General features: G+C 45.2%; 1 protein-coding gene across 5 annotated transcripts in view; it reads left to right on the top strand.

Annotated features, from left to right (window-relative positions):
- The window catches only part of DNAH3 (dynein axonemal heavy chain 3), a 121555-nt gene that overhangs the window by 42184 nt on the left and 64650 nt on the right, over positions 1 to 14721 (top strand). For all 5 annotated transcript variants that reach the window (XM_033102055.1, XM_033102054.1, XM_033102056.1 and 2 more), the window contains 9 exons: positions 182 to 298; positions 1061 to 1240; positions 1800 to 1936; positions 5487 to 5688; positions 7273 to 7365; positions 9188 to 9298; positions 10357 to 10471; positions 12981 to 13179; positions 14423 to 14531. In XM_033102055.1, coding sequence (XP_032957946.1) covers positions 182 to 298; positions 1061 to 1240; positions 1800 to 1936; positions 5487 to 5688; positions 7273 to 7365; positions 9188 to 9298; positions 10357 to 10471; positions 12981 to 13179; positions 14423 to 14531 — 1263 coding nt within the window. The remainder of the gene's footprint in view (positions 1 to 181; positions 299 to 1060; positions 1241 to 1799; positions 1937 to 5486; positions 5689 to 7272; positions 7366 to 9187; positions 9299 to 10356; positions 10472 to 12980; positions 13180 to 14422; positions 14532 to 14721) is intronic.

The following is a 14721-nucleotide window of genomic DNA, read 5'->3' as shown; positions in this document are numbered from 1 at the left end:
AGAAAATATGTGTCTTTAAGAACATTTTCAAGGAAGAAAAGAGAAATTGCATCCCCTGTCAGACACAGATTCCTGTCCCAGTGGGGTGGAGATCTGAGCTGTGAGTCTTTGGGGAATCAGCATGGAAAGTGGGGGGGGGGTGTCTTGTGATTCTAATAGGGCGGGGCATGTTTGTTTGCAGGATACAAGCATCTTGTGTGCAGTTGATGACATTCAACTCCTGCTGGATGACCACGTAATAAAGATCCAGACCATGTGTGGGTCCCCATTCGTCAAACCAATAGAAGCAGAATGCCGGGTAAGAGGAGGTGTTGTGTGATGTCCAGTTAGCTGTGGGTTTCCTGGAGGAAGGAGAAGGTTTTCCAGTTCATTTAACAAAGTAATTTCCTCCCGATTGGAAAAAAAATAACACAAGACTGAAAGCAAATAACCATATAGCGTGCTAAGCCTTTGCACCAGTCTGCCAAAGAGAATATGAGATGCTTTGAATGCACCGAATAAAAATACATTTGGAAAGTGTGTGAAAATCCTCTGGACTAGAGTGAGCTAGACTCTATACTACTCGAGGGTGGGGACCTGACCTCCTTCGCTCGTTGTCTGTAGAAGTGGCACAGGCTAAGGACACAGATCGGAAGCCAGACTACTAAGTTCAAATTCTGGCTCTGCCCCTTATCAGTTAACCTTGGGCAAGTTATGTAAACTGTGTGTCACAGTTTCTGTATTTGTAAAGTGTGATGATGTAATAATATCGCCATCATAAGTCTATTGGATTAAATTGGTTACACATACAGAAACACTCAGCCCATCATTTATTTGTCAATAATAAGGATAATCAATAATAATGATGATGATTCCATCGGAATGTGAGCTCCATGAGGGCGGGGTCATTTGTTTCATTCATTGCTGCATCCACATTGCCTCCAGCAGTGACCAGAACTTAGGGGACACTCAGTAAGGATTTGTTAAACAGGGGGATGAGTGGACAAATGAACGAGTCCATCTGGGCTTGTAATACAGACTGGCGGGCTAATGCTTCAGATATAAAATGCTAATTTCGCAGAAGTGGGAAGAAAAGCTAGTCCGTGTGCAGGAAAATTTGGACGCCTGGTTGAAATGCCAAGCCACCTGGCTGTACCTGGAACCGATCTTCAGTTCAGAGGACATCATAGCCCAGATGCCAGAAGAGGGCAGGAAATTTGCCGTTGTTGATGGTTACTGGAAATCATTCATGTCCCAAGCGGTGAGTTTCCCCTGTCCCCCACCCACGCCCTGCACGTCTCCCCAGCAGGAATGTGGGGGTGCCATACAGATGTTCCGCATTGTGCCCTGTAGCCGTGCCCCTTGACATTTGTAAGGAAACTAGATTTGTGCGCATTTGATGTGTTACATATTTCTTCTAATTTCAAAAGTTAGTATTAAAAATGCCAACATGGAAATAGAAAGAAGAGGCCTTGGAAATCCCACTCAGTCACATAGTGGAAGATGATTGTCACATGGCAGCAAAGCCCTCTCCTTCAAAGGGGCCAGCCCAGACTCGTGGGGAATGTCATGGTCTGAATTCCAAAGTCCCAAAAGTTCACATGTAATTGGCTCACCTGGGTTTAGGCGCCCAGCCCTGTCCCAGTCACCCATGGCCAGAGGCATAAGGTCATGTTACGTGGGGACTCACCCTTGTGGATTAGGAGACGCTTAGCTGGGCAGGGCGTCGTAAGTTGAGGGGCTGGTCATCCACTCATACCATGACCGGTCTCCGAATCTGGGAAGCCTGTGATGATTCTCACCTTTTTGATGGAACCTAGGTGAAAGATGCCAGGGTCCTGATGGCAGCAGACCAGCCACGGATGGCTGAGAAGCTTCAAGAAGCCAACTCTCTGTTGGAGGAAATCCAGAAGGGGCTAAATGATTACTTAGAGAAGAAGAGACTCTTTTTCCCCAGGTATTCAGCCTTGTCCTTTTGATTAGACTTACCTTCCTGGCCCACATATAGGTAGAATTCCATTTTTCATACTGAGAGTTGGCTTCTACCAATCTAGTCCATATTCTTTCCTGGTTTTCCATTCCCCAAGAGATAGCTCTCAGGGGGAAGGCATGTCTTTATTATTCAGAGTGAGGTTGGATGGACACCAATGAGGAAACCGTATTTTGGCCAACCAGCAAGGTCCAGTACCCAGTTAGAGGGGGAGAGCAGTCATGGTTACGAGCCTGGACATTGGAGTTAAACAGAGCTTGGTTTCAGTCCCAGCTCTTCCACTTACTAATCGTGAGACCTTCAGCAAATTGAGGCAAGCCTCAGGTTCTCCACTGTGAAACAGAGATAAAATAGTGGCCCTCACCTTGTGTATTTGTTGTGCAGATCAAAGGAGATCGTGTGTGTCAAGCATTTGGCACCTAGACTATTGTTAAGAAATGTCAGCTCAGTTTTTTTGGGTTTTTTTGCCATCAAATTTTGTAGTTTCTGGTATGTTTATAAATATTTGACTCTTTCCCCCCCCACACAAGATTCAACGTTCTTCTGCATAAAAGTCAAGGTAGTTTTAGAGAGCTCGTTCCAGAAAGGAGAGTCCTCACGCCTGATGCTCTATCCATGTCTAGCCGACCATGGGTGGTCCCTCCACACCATTGGATTCTCATTAGGATGTAGGTTTGCTCCCAATTTGCCTTTAAGAAAAGTACATTTTAGTATTTCCTTCATGGAGACAAAGTTAGTTTTCTGCTTTACACACACATACACACATACACACACACCTCAATACTACTTTATGCTTTTTTAAAATTTCTTTTTTATTTTTCAATTACAGTTGGCATCCAGCATTATTTTATATTAGTTTCAGGCATACAACACAGTGGTCAGACATCATATAATTTACAAAGTGATCCAACCAATCAGTCCAGAACTCACGTGGCACCATATGTAGTTACTACAGTATTATTGACTCTATTTCCTATGCTGTACTTTACATCCCCATGACTATTTTGTAACTACCAATTTGTACTTCTTAATCTCTTCACCTTTATCACCTAGCTCCCCAACCCCACTCCCCTCTGGCGACCATCAGTTTGTTCTCTATATCTATGACTCTGTTTCTGTTTTGTTTGTTCATTTATTTTGTTTTTTAGATTCCATATGTAAGTGAGATCATATGGTATTTGTCTTTCTCTGTCTGATTTATTTCACTCAGCATAATGCCCTCTAGGTCCATCCATGTTGTCACAAATGATAAGATTTCATTTTTTTATGGCAGAGTAATATTCCATTGTATATATGTACCACCTCTCTAGCCAATCATCTATTGATGGGCACTTAAGTTGCTTCCATATCTTGGCTATTGTAAATAACGCTGCAATGAACATGGGGGTGCATGTACCTTTTCAAATTAGTGTTTTGGATTTCTTTGGATAAATACCCAGTAGTGGAATTGCTGAGTCATAAGGTAGTTCTATTTTTAATTTTTTTGAGGAACCTCCACACTGTTTTCCATAGTTGTAATCCCAACAGTGCACAGGGGTTCTCTTTTCTTCACATCCGCGCCAACACTTACTGTTTGTTGTTTTATTGATGATGGCCATTCTGACAGGTGTGAGGTGATAGCTCATTGTGGTTTTAATTTACATTTCTCTGATGATTAGTGACATTGAACATCTTTTTATATGTCTGTTGGCCATTTATAATACATGTCCTCTTTAGAGAAATGTCTGTTCAGATCCTCTGCCCATTTTTTAATTGGGTTGTTCGTTTTTTGGTGTTGAGTTGTATGAGTTCTTTATAAATTTTAGATATTAACCCCTAATTAGATGTATCATTGGTGATTATCTTCTCGCATTCAGTAGGCTGTCTTTTCATTTTGTTGATGGTTTCCTTTGCTGTGCAAAAAGTTTTTCGTTTGATGTGGTCCCATTTATTTATTTTTTAATTTGTTTCCCTTGCCTGAAGAGACATACCCCAAAAAATATTACTAAGGGCAGTGTTGAAGAGTTTACTGTCTATATTTTTCTCTAGGAGTTTTATGGTTACATTTAAGTATTTAATCCATTTTGAATTTATTCTTGCATATGGAGTAAGAAGGTGGTCTGGTTTAAATTTTTTTTTTTTTTGCATGTATCCAGTTTTCCCAGCACCATTTATTGAATAGACTGTCTTTACCCCCATTGTATATTCTTGACTCCTTTGTCATCGATTAATTGACCATATAGGCATGGATTTATTTCAGTCAGCCAACAGATAATTATTGAGCTCTTCCTACCGGCTCAGCACTGCAGCTAAAGTATATTAGTTTGCTTTGCTGCATAACTAAGCACCCCACAACTTAGAAGCTTAAAACAGCACCTATTCATTTAGCTCACAATTCCCTGGCCTGGCAAATTGGGTGGGGCTCAGCTGGGTGGTTCTTCTGGTCTCCTCAGGACTGACTCATGTGACTCTAGTCAGTTGGCAGTTTGTGGCCTCAGTCACTTGTATGGGGGTTGCTTCCTGTTGTCTGGGGCAATGGGGATAACTGGGCCACGTGTCTTTCATCCAGCTGAAGGCTAGCCTGGGTTTATTCACATGGTGGTGGTCGCAGCATTCCCAAGACCAGCAGGAGTGGAAGCTCCAAGGCCTGTTGATATTGAGGCTTTGAATTTGCACAGATTCATCTTTGCCACAGTCTGTTGGCCAGAGTAGGACACAGAGCCAGATCCAAGAGATGTGAAAAGAGACTCCACCTCTTGATGAGCTGAGCTGCAAATATTTCAGCCATTTTTGTAATCCACCACACACAGTGAAGACCGTAGTCATATGGCCCCTCCATTATGGAACCTCCGGCCTAGTGGCCACAGTAGAGCTTTGTTCCTTGAGCAACTCCTGAAGGTTTGTTATTGCTGCCTTGAGGGCCTGAATAAGAAAATGAAACTATATTATTATTTCTAATTTAAAACAAGGAAAAGGCCTCTGCATGTAAATAGGTTCATTATTAACCTGCACTCCTTATTTCAGACCGGTAACATTTTCTGTCATGCCCGGTATAAGGAAAGACAAGGATATCTTCTGTCCTTCTGCCCAGTGGTTCTCAACACTGACTGCATATTAGGAGCACCCGGGATTTTTAAAACTACAAATCCCTGACCCTACCCCAGGTCAATTATACATGAATCTCTGGGCAGTAGAACGTTGGCATTGGATTTTCAAAAATCAGTCCAGCAGGTGCAGCCAAGACTGAGAACCACTGCTGTATCCAGTTTTCTTTCAAAAGGTAGCACTCCAGGCCCCCAAACATCTTAAACTCAGATATACAAGCTTTCATTCTTTCTCTTACTCTCAGAGTCAAAACCAGCTCCACCCTACATGCCTGAGATGAAAATTGGTGCAGGGAGTGGGTCTTAGAAAAACCCCTATGACAGCTGGGCTTTCCCGGGGTGTCATCTACCTGTTGGGGGGGGGGTCCCACCTCGTTGGAAAAAGAAGTTCCCAGGAGAGATTCCAGTTGCCATCTTCCTTTGCTTTGAAATAGGTTCTTCTTCCTGTCAAATGATGAGCTGCTGGAGATCTTGTCAGAGACCAAGGACCCCCTCCGAGTGCAGCCACACTTGAAGAAGTGCTTTGAAGGAATTGCCAAGCTGAAGTTTACGGGCAGTCTGGAGATTGTGGGCATGATCAGCTCAGAGAAAGAAACCGTTCCATTCCAAAAGAAAATCTACCCAGCTCAAGCCAAAGTAACTTCCCTTGCCCACTTTGGGTTCTTTCCTCCATAACAGAGTAAAACAGAGAGGCAGAGAGCATACTGGTTAGCATTTAGACTCTAGTTCCAGCTCGGTGGGTATGGAGCACATGGGTTCCGCAACTTAATGACTGGGTGGCTTGAGGAAGTTACTCAATCTTTCAGAGACTCAGTTTGCCCATCTCTAAGATGGGGCTTTCACTGTTATCCATGTAGCACACTAAAGTTGTGGAAGGAGTTCAACCAAACTTGATGTGGAGACAGTAGCAGGAAACAGATCCAAACAACGGCTGCTGTTCCGATTTCCATGAGCAGAACCCAGTTAGAAGTCCATCCCGTCAGACAGACAGCTGGGGCAGTGTTTTTAGATGTCAATAAAACGTGGAATCAATGCCATTTAACTCAGATTTTCCTACAGGCGTCCTTATAGAATGAGTACAATTTAAATGATTTCCACTTTTTCTAGATGTGACAGCACCCTTATGGAAATAGACTATTTTTTTTTTTTTTGGCCTCGCTTTGCTCTTTTTGCCACCTACACATTTAAGTTGGAGTCAGGTCACCAACCTCACATCTGCTAGCTCGTGGGCACCTGAAGGCAACAGCTACAGCTACCTGAAATTCTAAAACTGGATAATTTGCTGCACGTTTGAATTACCTGTAGAGCTTTAAAAGAAATCCAAATGCCCAGGCTGCATCCCATCCCAATTATGTCTGGCAGTGGGAGTCGGGCATCCCTATGTTTTACAGATCTCCAGATAATTCCAGTGCACGGCAAAGTTTGAGAACCATGGGAATAGTGGAAAAAAAAATAGAAATGTTTATTAGAAACGTACAGTTTATTTTATTAGCTGAAACATGAATGTTTCATTTACCTCCCAAGAAGCTGTTTGTTTCAGAAAATGGCATGACAGAAATGCGTGGGAAAAATCCCCTGTTGCCCCTTTTATCAGACATACCCTTCCTAGAATACAGTAAATAAAGGTAAAACAAATAGTTAAAGAATATTGCCTGGAAAGGGAGGGTGGGGGAAGAAGAAACGTCCTCTACCCTCAAGGTTCTTTCGGCTGGTCTAATAATCAAATAAACAGGAGATAGATTAACAAGAGAAAATAACCAAATGTAATTACATACATATATAAGGGAACCCCACATGCATGAGAGATTCAGAGACAGAAAGCAAACTGAGGTCTAGAAGACATTCTGAGCTAGGGATGAGGTAAGGAGCCTTGGAATTTCAGAAGGTCATTGCAGGGAGAGCACGTGTTCAGTAATTATTCGCTTGCCGAGCCATATAAACAGGTAAAAAGTAATTTCTGGTAATCCTTATTATGAGCCAGGATCCTAATTTAAATTATTTTGGAGAGTTACAATGGGGGGTACCCACAGGGTCTTGGTTACGTTTCGTTCAAAATAGTCTGCATACCACTGAGGCACAATTTGGGGTGGCTCATTCTGAACCCCCACAGGTGTCAACCTTTGGCCTCCCTCCAGCCTGTCCAGAGAGAAAGCTGGTTCTGCACGTGGCCTCTTCCTCCAGGCTTGGCTGACTGTGACTGCCTGTCTATCTCACCTGCAGGGCATGGTGGAGAAGTGGCTGCAGCAGGTGGAACAGACTATGCTCACCAGCATGCGGGAAGTTATTAGACTTGGGATGGAAGCATATGTCCAGGTAAGAGAACCGGGGCATACGTCCAGGTAAGTGAGAACCAGGGCCCTGGGCCAGGGTGCTGGTATTGCAACAGGAACCTTGGGAGAAGGTTAAATGGGTCGGTTCTGACCGCCCCTTTGTCTTCTACCCCATTTCCCTGAAAATAAGACCTAGCCGGACAATCAGCTCTAAAGCGTCTTTGGAGCAAAAATTAATATTGTAAGGCTTGCGGCGAGATAATGAGGCTAAGAGAGTCAGGCGGGTTGAGAAAGGTGAGTGCTTTATTCTGTGCTCCCTGGCGAGATTCTCTGGTCCGCAGACGGGGCTGGTGAAGTTGCACCCAGGGCAGAGCAAGGGAGGCATCATATATGCGATTTTTGGGGTGGGGGTTGGCTGAGTGAGGTGGCAGATGAGCAGGCCCCCCCCCAGCGCAGATCGGGCGTGAGCGGCTGTGTCCGAAGTTGTTTATCGCACCAGCGGTCTGCTGCCTTTTCTGGGAAACACCAGGGGCCTCAGTTTCTGTCATGTGAGGAGGGGTCTGACTTGGCAGAGGGGTATGACTTGGCTCCCACCGCTTTGACCATTCCCGTAGCTGACTTAACAAATATAAGACCCGGTCTTATTTTACTATAATGTAAGATCAGGTCTTATATAATATTATATAATTATATAATTATAAGACTTAGTCTTATATTAATTTTTGCTCCAAAAGACGCATTAGAGCTAATTGTCCGGCTAGGTCTTATTTTCGGGGAAACAGGGTACCAGAAACCCACCCTCATCCTGCTGGGTGATACCTGAGCCCGCTCTGCTTCTCTCCCCTTTCCGTGTAAGTCCTGGGGTAGTGTACATATTTTGTGTAAAACGTTTGCTGTTAGAAGCAGATGACACAAGAGGAGAAGTTTAGCCTGAAGCCTGTGGTTGCTACTGGCCAGTCCTTTCTGGGAAATGATTTGATGGCACGGGGTATGTTTAGAGCCCCTTCCAATTAAGCATCCTCCCTAAGCTTTTCATTTACAGGACACATGCCCTGAATGGCACAACTCATTAAGCCCCAAAGCTTTAGGGGAAACAGGTAGGACAGAAGGCCTAAGAGAAAAGAACCTGTGGCAGTCACTCTTCAGCTTGCTCCGAGCACACAAAAGAATATTCTGTTAACACCTTCCCACCTGCTGTCCATCTCAGTGGTATTTGCACCGTAGATGAAACGCCAGTCCTGGTCTTATGTTTTATTGTAAATCAAAAATGAAAGAAAAACGGCTACCTATATGGAATTATTTCATGCAAGAGTCTGCATACTGCTTCTGTAAAGGCCAGGCCACACGTACTATTTATCTTTGTAATGAAAAAGAAACTAAATGATATGTAAACAGTAGGTGTGGCTGTGTTGCAATACACCTTTATTTACAAAAACAGGCATGGTCACATTTGGCCCTTGGGCCACAGTTTGCCTGATCCTTAGTTAAATAAAAAGTAGGGGGGGAAAAAAAAAGTAGGGGCCATGACTAAGAAAATTGCGTGATGCCGCACTGTAATATTATGTAGCCATTAAAAAGAGTAGTCTGAACGCTTTCTGTATACCACCTTGATTATAACTATATAACATCCCTTGATGGGAGCATGAAAAAAACGTTGAGTTGATGAGATTGTTGGTGATTTTTTTTTTCTTTTTCATGAAATTCAGGGAGGAAGACATAAATCAGTAATCCCAGGGATGTCAAGCCTTGTAGCCTCTGCGTGGGGAAGAATTTTATTTGTGTTGAGGGGCGAGGTGGTGGGGATTACTTTTTAAGAAGTCAGTTTAAATCACTGAAGATGAAGTGACCCGACTGCACTCCCACAGGTCCCTCGTAACCACTGGGTATTACAGTGGCCTGGCCAGGTGGTTATCTGCGTTTCCTCCATCTTTTGGACCCAGGCGGTGTCCCAAGCCATGGTGGAAAAGACCCTCCCGGTAAGTGAGCCTGTCATAAAGCTTGCAGAGGAGTTTCAAGCTCCATGAAGATTTGAATGACATATCATTAGAGTAGCCATGTTTTCTAAAGAAAAAACAATACTCCTGGCATCCACCCCATGGGGTGGGACTGAGAATTTGGACGTGGGGCTGTCCTGGAGTTTTACAAGTGCAAGAACTCTCATTGTCCTTCCTCGACAGAAATCCTAGGCTGCCGAATTCTGAGTTTTCATCAGCCTTTGCTTCCAGAATTTCCAACAGTGGATTTTTTTTCGTTTTTAAAAATTCATTCTTGTTTTTTCTAACTCTTTATTTTGAAATAATGTCAGGCTTACAAATAATGTTGCAAAAATACTACAAAGAGTTCCCATACGCCCTTTATCCAGATTCCGCCAATGTTAACATCTTGCATAACCACAGTACAGTTATCCAAAACAGGAAACCAACATTGGTGCAAGATACAATACTATAATCTGTAGACCTTTGAATTGGCTTATCTCAGTGTAGCCAGCTGCCCCACTCATGCTTTTTCGTGTGATACAGGATTGCATGTTTACAGGGGTTTAGTTTTCATATCTCCTGTGTCTCCTTTAATCTGAAAAAAATTTCAGGGTTTTTTTTTTTGGTAATTCTGGTTTACTGTATAATTTATATACAGTAAGACTCTTTTTAGTGTACAGTTCTGAGTTTTGACAAACGCAAATATTTGTGTAATCCCCCAAATTCCCTCATGTCCTTTGTAGTCACCCCCTTTCCCTACTCCGAGCCTCTGGCAACCACCAATTTGTTTTCCGCCCCCGTAGTTCTGTCTTTTCCACGATGTCATGAAAATAAAATCAAACAGTATGTAGTCTTTCAAATTCGGCTGCTTTCAGTTAGTGTTATGCATTTGAATGTAGTCTAGAAGTTTATGACTGGAGCTGAGGGCCAGGGGGCTTGAGGGCTGACGTCCAGGCGTCTGGCTTGGCCTATGGGGTGGTGGATGGTGCCATTTCTGAGAAGGGATTAGCGGAGGAGACTCCAGTTTCACCAGTTGTCCCCTCCTATGCCCCTGCCAGGACTTCCTGGAAAAGAGCAATGATCAGATTGCACAGATTGTCCAGCTGGTGCGAGGGAAGCTGAGCAGCGGGGCGCGTCTCACCCTCGGGGCCCTCACGGTCATTGATGTCCACGGTAAGCCTGGCGTGACTGAGTCCAGGGACAGTGCCAGGCTTGTCCCTTGCTCCCTTCCTGGGGATGAAGGGCTTCCGGTCTCCAGTCTCCATTCCCACTGGGGAGAGGCTTCTCCAACTGAGAGTAAGGTGAGGGGTACGGAGAGAAGCAGCGCTTCTGAGTCTGTCCATCTTAGGTTCCCCTCCCGTCCCCAACTTCTGTCCAGCTGTGCTCTTCCTGAGACAGTGATGGATGGCCACAGCCGTGTCAGGTTCAACCCAAGGTTTCCTTCCGCTGAGCAGAGATCACATTTTTGAGCACGAGGTGCCAAGCTTTGTGCTAAATTCTTGCCATACATGATGTCATCTTTATACGCATTTCTCAGATGAAGAACCTGAGGCTTAGAGAGATAGCTAACTTGCCGAGAGGCACACAGCTAGTGAATAGCAGAGGCTCTATGGTAGTTTGAACCTATGTCTGTCTGATTCCAAACCCCAGACACAGGAAATGGGCAGTGACGCAGGGAGGGGGTGGGTGGGAGATGATACCTTCCAGCTCTTCCTTTAAAAAAAGAGGAGGAGGAGGACGGAGGAGGAAGAACTGGGGTCTTTATGTAAAACAAACCACCCTCAGGCCCTCACACCCTCATCACCAAGGAAACTAGGGCTGGACCAGGCTGGTTGCCTGGGAACAGTGTGTCTCTTGCTCACACACCCAGCTTCCTGCTGGCATTTCATGGCATCCTGGTTTCCTTACAGCTGATGTTCATTTCAATCTGATTTCATTTGGATAGACTGAAAATCTGTCGAAATAAAATCAGGGCAAGTGAAGGGAGGCCGCGACCTTCATCTGGCCACATACCCAGCTGGTGGGAGTCATACGTGCCGGTGAGGTGAATGCCCCGGGTACCCCAGAGTCGTTGGGTTCACAGACCCCACACACAGCATAGTGCAGCCGTCACCAACTCAGTCCTTTGAGATTTATCTTCCTCTTGGGTCGCTCACGCAGACCCCTGCTCTTGCTACCGCTCTGTGGGTTCTCTCCAGAACCTGGAAGGGAAGTCAAGTGCTCAGGAAGGACAGAATTGCTTTGGTGTAATCTTCAAGGGCTCTTATCGGCAGGGTGTTGGGTTTTACTGTGATAAGACTTGTCTTTGGGGACATCCCTTTGCACAGTCGCCTTCCTGAGATCCTGATCGCTAGCTGCTGTACTACTTCTGAGCTCTCAGTTGCCCTTGGCCTGTGACTCACCTAAAAAATAATGAGTGATTCTCAGAAACCCCTGTCCACTCTTCAACTTCGGGGCTCACATCACTGTGAGAAAATTCAATTAGGCCAACAGCCCTATGAGAGAAAGGAGAAAACCTGGAAATGTATCTCCCAGCTGGTTTCTCAGGCCCCCAGGTGGAAAGAATGCATCTAACCATGACTCATGAGCCCCCTTCCATTGCTGACCGTATCAGGCAAGCCGACTATCCTCCTAGGATATCCGAGAGGCCTGGAGCAGGGCCAGGCGGGTCACCCTGGGAATAAGACGGCACTCGGGGTAACGACATACTGCCAAGCCCTCTGGGTCAGCCCTCCTAAGAGTTTTGGAATAACAGTAGCTAATACTTCTGTACCCTGTTTCCCTGAAAATAAGACCCAGGACCATCAGCTCTAATGCGTCTTTTGGAACAAAAATTAATATAAGACCCGGTGTTATATTATATTATATTATAAGACCAGGTCTTATATTAGAGTAAAGTGAGACCAGGTCTTATATTAATTTTTGCTCCAAAAGATGCATTAGAGCTGATTGTCCGACTAGGTCTTATTTTGGGGGAAACACGGTAATGCCAGGCACAGGTCAATCTGTCTATCTGTCTGTCTGTTTATTTCTACCTACCTACCTATATCTATGTATGTGAATATATGTAGATATTTACATGTGTACATGTATGTGTGTATATGCACATATTCAGGGGGAATACAAGTCATATACACATGACTTGTATTCATCTTTTGTTATCGGTATATATTGAGTATTGCAATTTTCATACTGTGTTTTCCATCCTTAAAATGTGTATATATATTTTTTGGCACCCTCTGTATGTTCACTTAGTCCTCATTATAACCCCATACGGTAGGTACTTTGTTACCCGCATTTAATAGATCACACAACTGAAGGACAGGGAGGTTGAATAACTTGCCTGCAGCCACAGACAGAGCTAGTTAATGGCAGAACCTGGGTTTGGACCCAGGCGGTCTGCTTTCAGAGCTATACCTTTCCTGCCTCTGCTGTACTGTGGACTGAGTGCTGCCAGTGCCTCGGACTCTGCCTGGCTCCTTGGGAGAAGCAAAGATCAGCTTCTGACAGGAAATGCTGCCTGCAGGTTGGGGGTGGGCAAGGAAGGCCATTGAGCCTACAGTGGAGGAGAGAGGGGTGGCCCGGCGACGTCCTCAAACCTCCCAAACCTCCCCTGACAAGTCGGTGGAGATGGGAGGCGCTGACGGGTCTGTATGTGTGCATCTTGTCTGCGTCCCATCAGCTCGCGACGTGGTGGCCAAGTTGTCTGAGGACAGCGTGTGTGACCTGAACGATTTCCAGTGGATCTCGCAGCTGCGCTACTACTGGGAGGCCCAGGACGTGCAGGTGCAGATGATCACGACGGAGGTCCAGTACGGCTATGAGTACCTGGGCAACTCGCCCCGCCTGGTCATCACACCCCTCACCGACCGCTGCTACAGGTTAGGCCCAGGCTCCCCCGACTGGAGGCTGCCTGCCTGGAGAACTCCGGAAGGAATGCCTTCTGGAGACAAAGGTCAGGGGCATCTGGAGTTTGTCAGAGTCTCAGGGTTTCAAGTTTTGCCCTTCGTCACTCTGGTCCCACAGATGGGCCTTAGGCCAGAAGCGAGAACCCGGTCGGAGTCCTAATGCCAATTAGTGTGGTTCAGCCAGCAAGCAAAGGGTGGTGTCCGCCCTTGAAAATGGCTCAGTCCTTAAGGAGAAAGCTCTCCAGTGGCAATGTCCACGGTGCCCAGAGAGCCCAGGCAGAGAGATAGCAAAGGGCCAGGGGAAGGACCAGGCAAGGAGGCTCTGAGCTCAGCCAGCGGCCTGATGAAGAGCTGCGGCCACTCTGCGCTCAGCACAGAACGTGTTCGGCCACTTTCCTTGGAATTCTTAACATTAGGAAGCTGGACTGTGTGAACTGGTCAATTTTATGATGTTCAGATTTTCTTTGATTTTCTATATATCCCTTACAATGAAAATTTTTGTAGTTATAGAGATGATACTTGAGTATTTTCTCCTTTCAACGTCCTCAGTCATTTGTTTCCTATGCTCTTCATTCATTCATTCATTCATGCATGCATGCATTCATTCAACAGCCATTTTTTGAACCTTCCTGTGGACCATGTATGACCTCCAGGGGCCCTCAAGCTAATGGGGTGAGGGAGAGAGACATACTTAGATGATTGCAAGGTAGTTAACGAGATTATAGAGGCTCATGCAGGGTCTGTAGAGACGCAGGTAACACATCATTCATTTCTCACATTTATCTTTTCCTTCTATGTGCCAGGCACTGGGTTAGTTTGCTGGGGATGTGGAACCGAATCAAATACGAGTCCTGAACTCGAAAGTTCATAATCTAATGGGAGAAACACATTTATTTTCACCATTAACATTGGTGATTTTTGGAATGTGGGATTTATGAGGATTTTTTGATTCGTTTATGTATGTATTCATTTTTCATTAGAATCATTCATTCAAACCAATGCTTATGGGTGCCACCCACGCACCAGGCACTGTGCCAGCCTCTGAAGTTGCAATGATGAGTAAAACAGACTTTTTTTTTTTTTTTTTTTAACAATGGTGGTCATATAATCAGGGAAAATATTTAAACTATTTGTGTGAGTCAAAACAAAATAAACCAAAGCCGGTGTCTTTCCTGCATCTTAGGGCTCAGGCATTGAGTTATTTTCTTCCCTTTAGGACACTGATGGGGGCTTTGAAGCTGAATCTTGGGGGAGCCCCAGAGGGTCCAGCTGGGACAGGCAAGACAGAAACTACCAAAGATCTGGCCAAAGCTTTAGCCAAGCAGGTAGAGAAATGCTGTCCACCCCCATCCTGTCCTCCCATCCCTCCCCGGACCCCTGTCCAGAGAAGTCGGCGTGGAGTTCATGGTGGGGTCATGGAACAGGCAGAGTGGGCCCCACCCGTTTCACGGTGCAGGGAGACTCATTTGTTAGGGAATTCATCCTGAGTGGTGCCTGCATCATCCCTCTCTCTAG

This window comes from Rhinolophus ferrumequinum (genome assembly GCF_004115265.2).
Source record: "Rhinolophus ferrumequinum isolate MPI-CBG mRhiFer1 chromosome 15 unlocalized genomic scaffold, mRhiFer1_v1.p scaffold_54_arrow_ctg1_1, whole genome shotgun sequence".
Lineage (NCBI taxonomy): Eukaryota > Metazoa > Chordata > Mammalia > Chiroptera > Rhinolophidae > Rhinolophus > Rhinolophus ferrumequinum.
The sequence above is the reverse complement of the archived record's forward strand: the minus strand, read 5'-3'. Positions and strand labels throughout refer to the sequence as shown.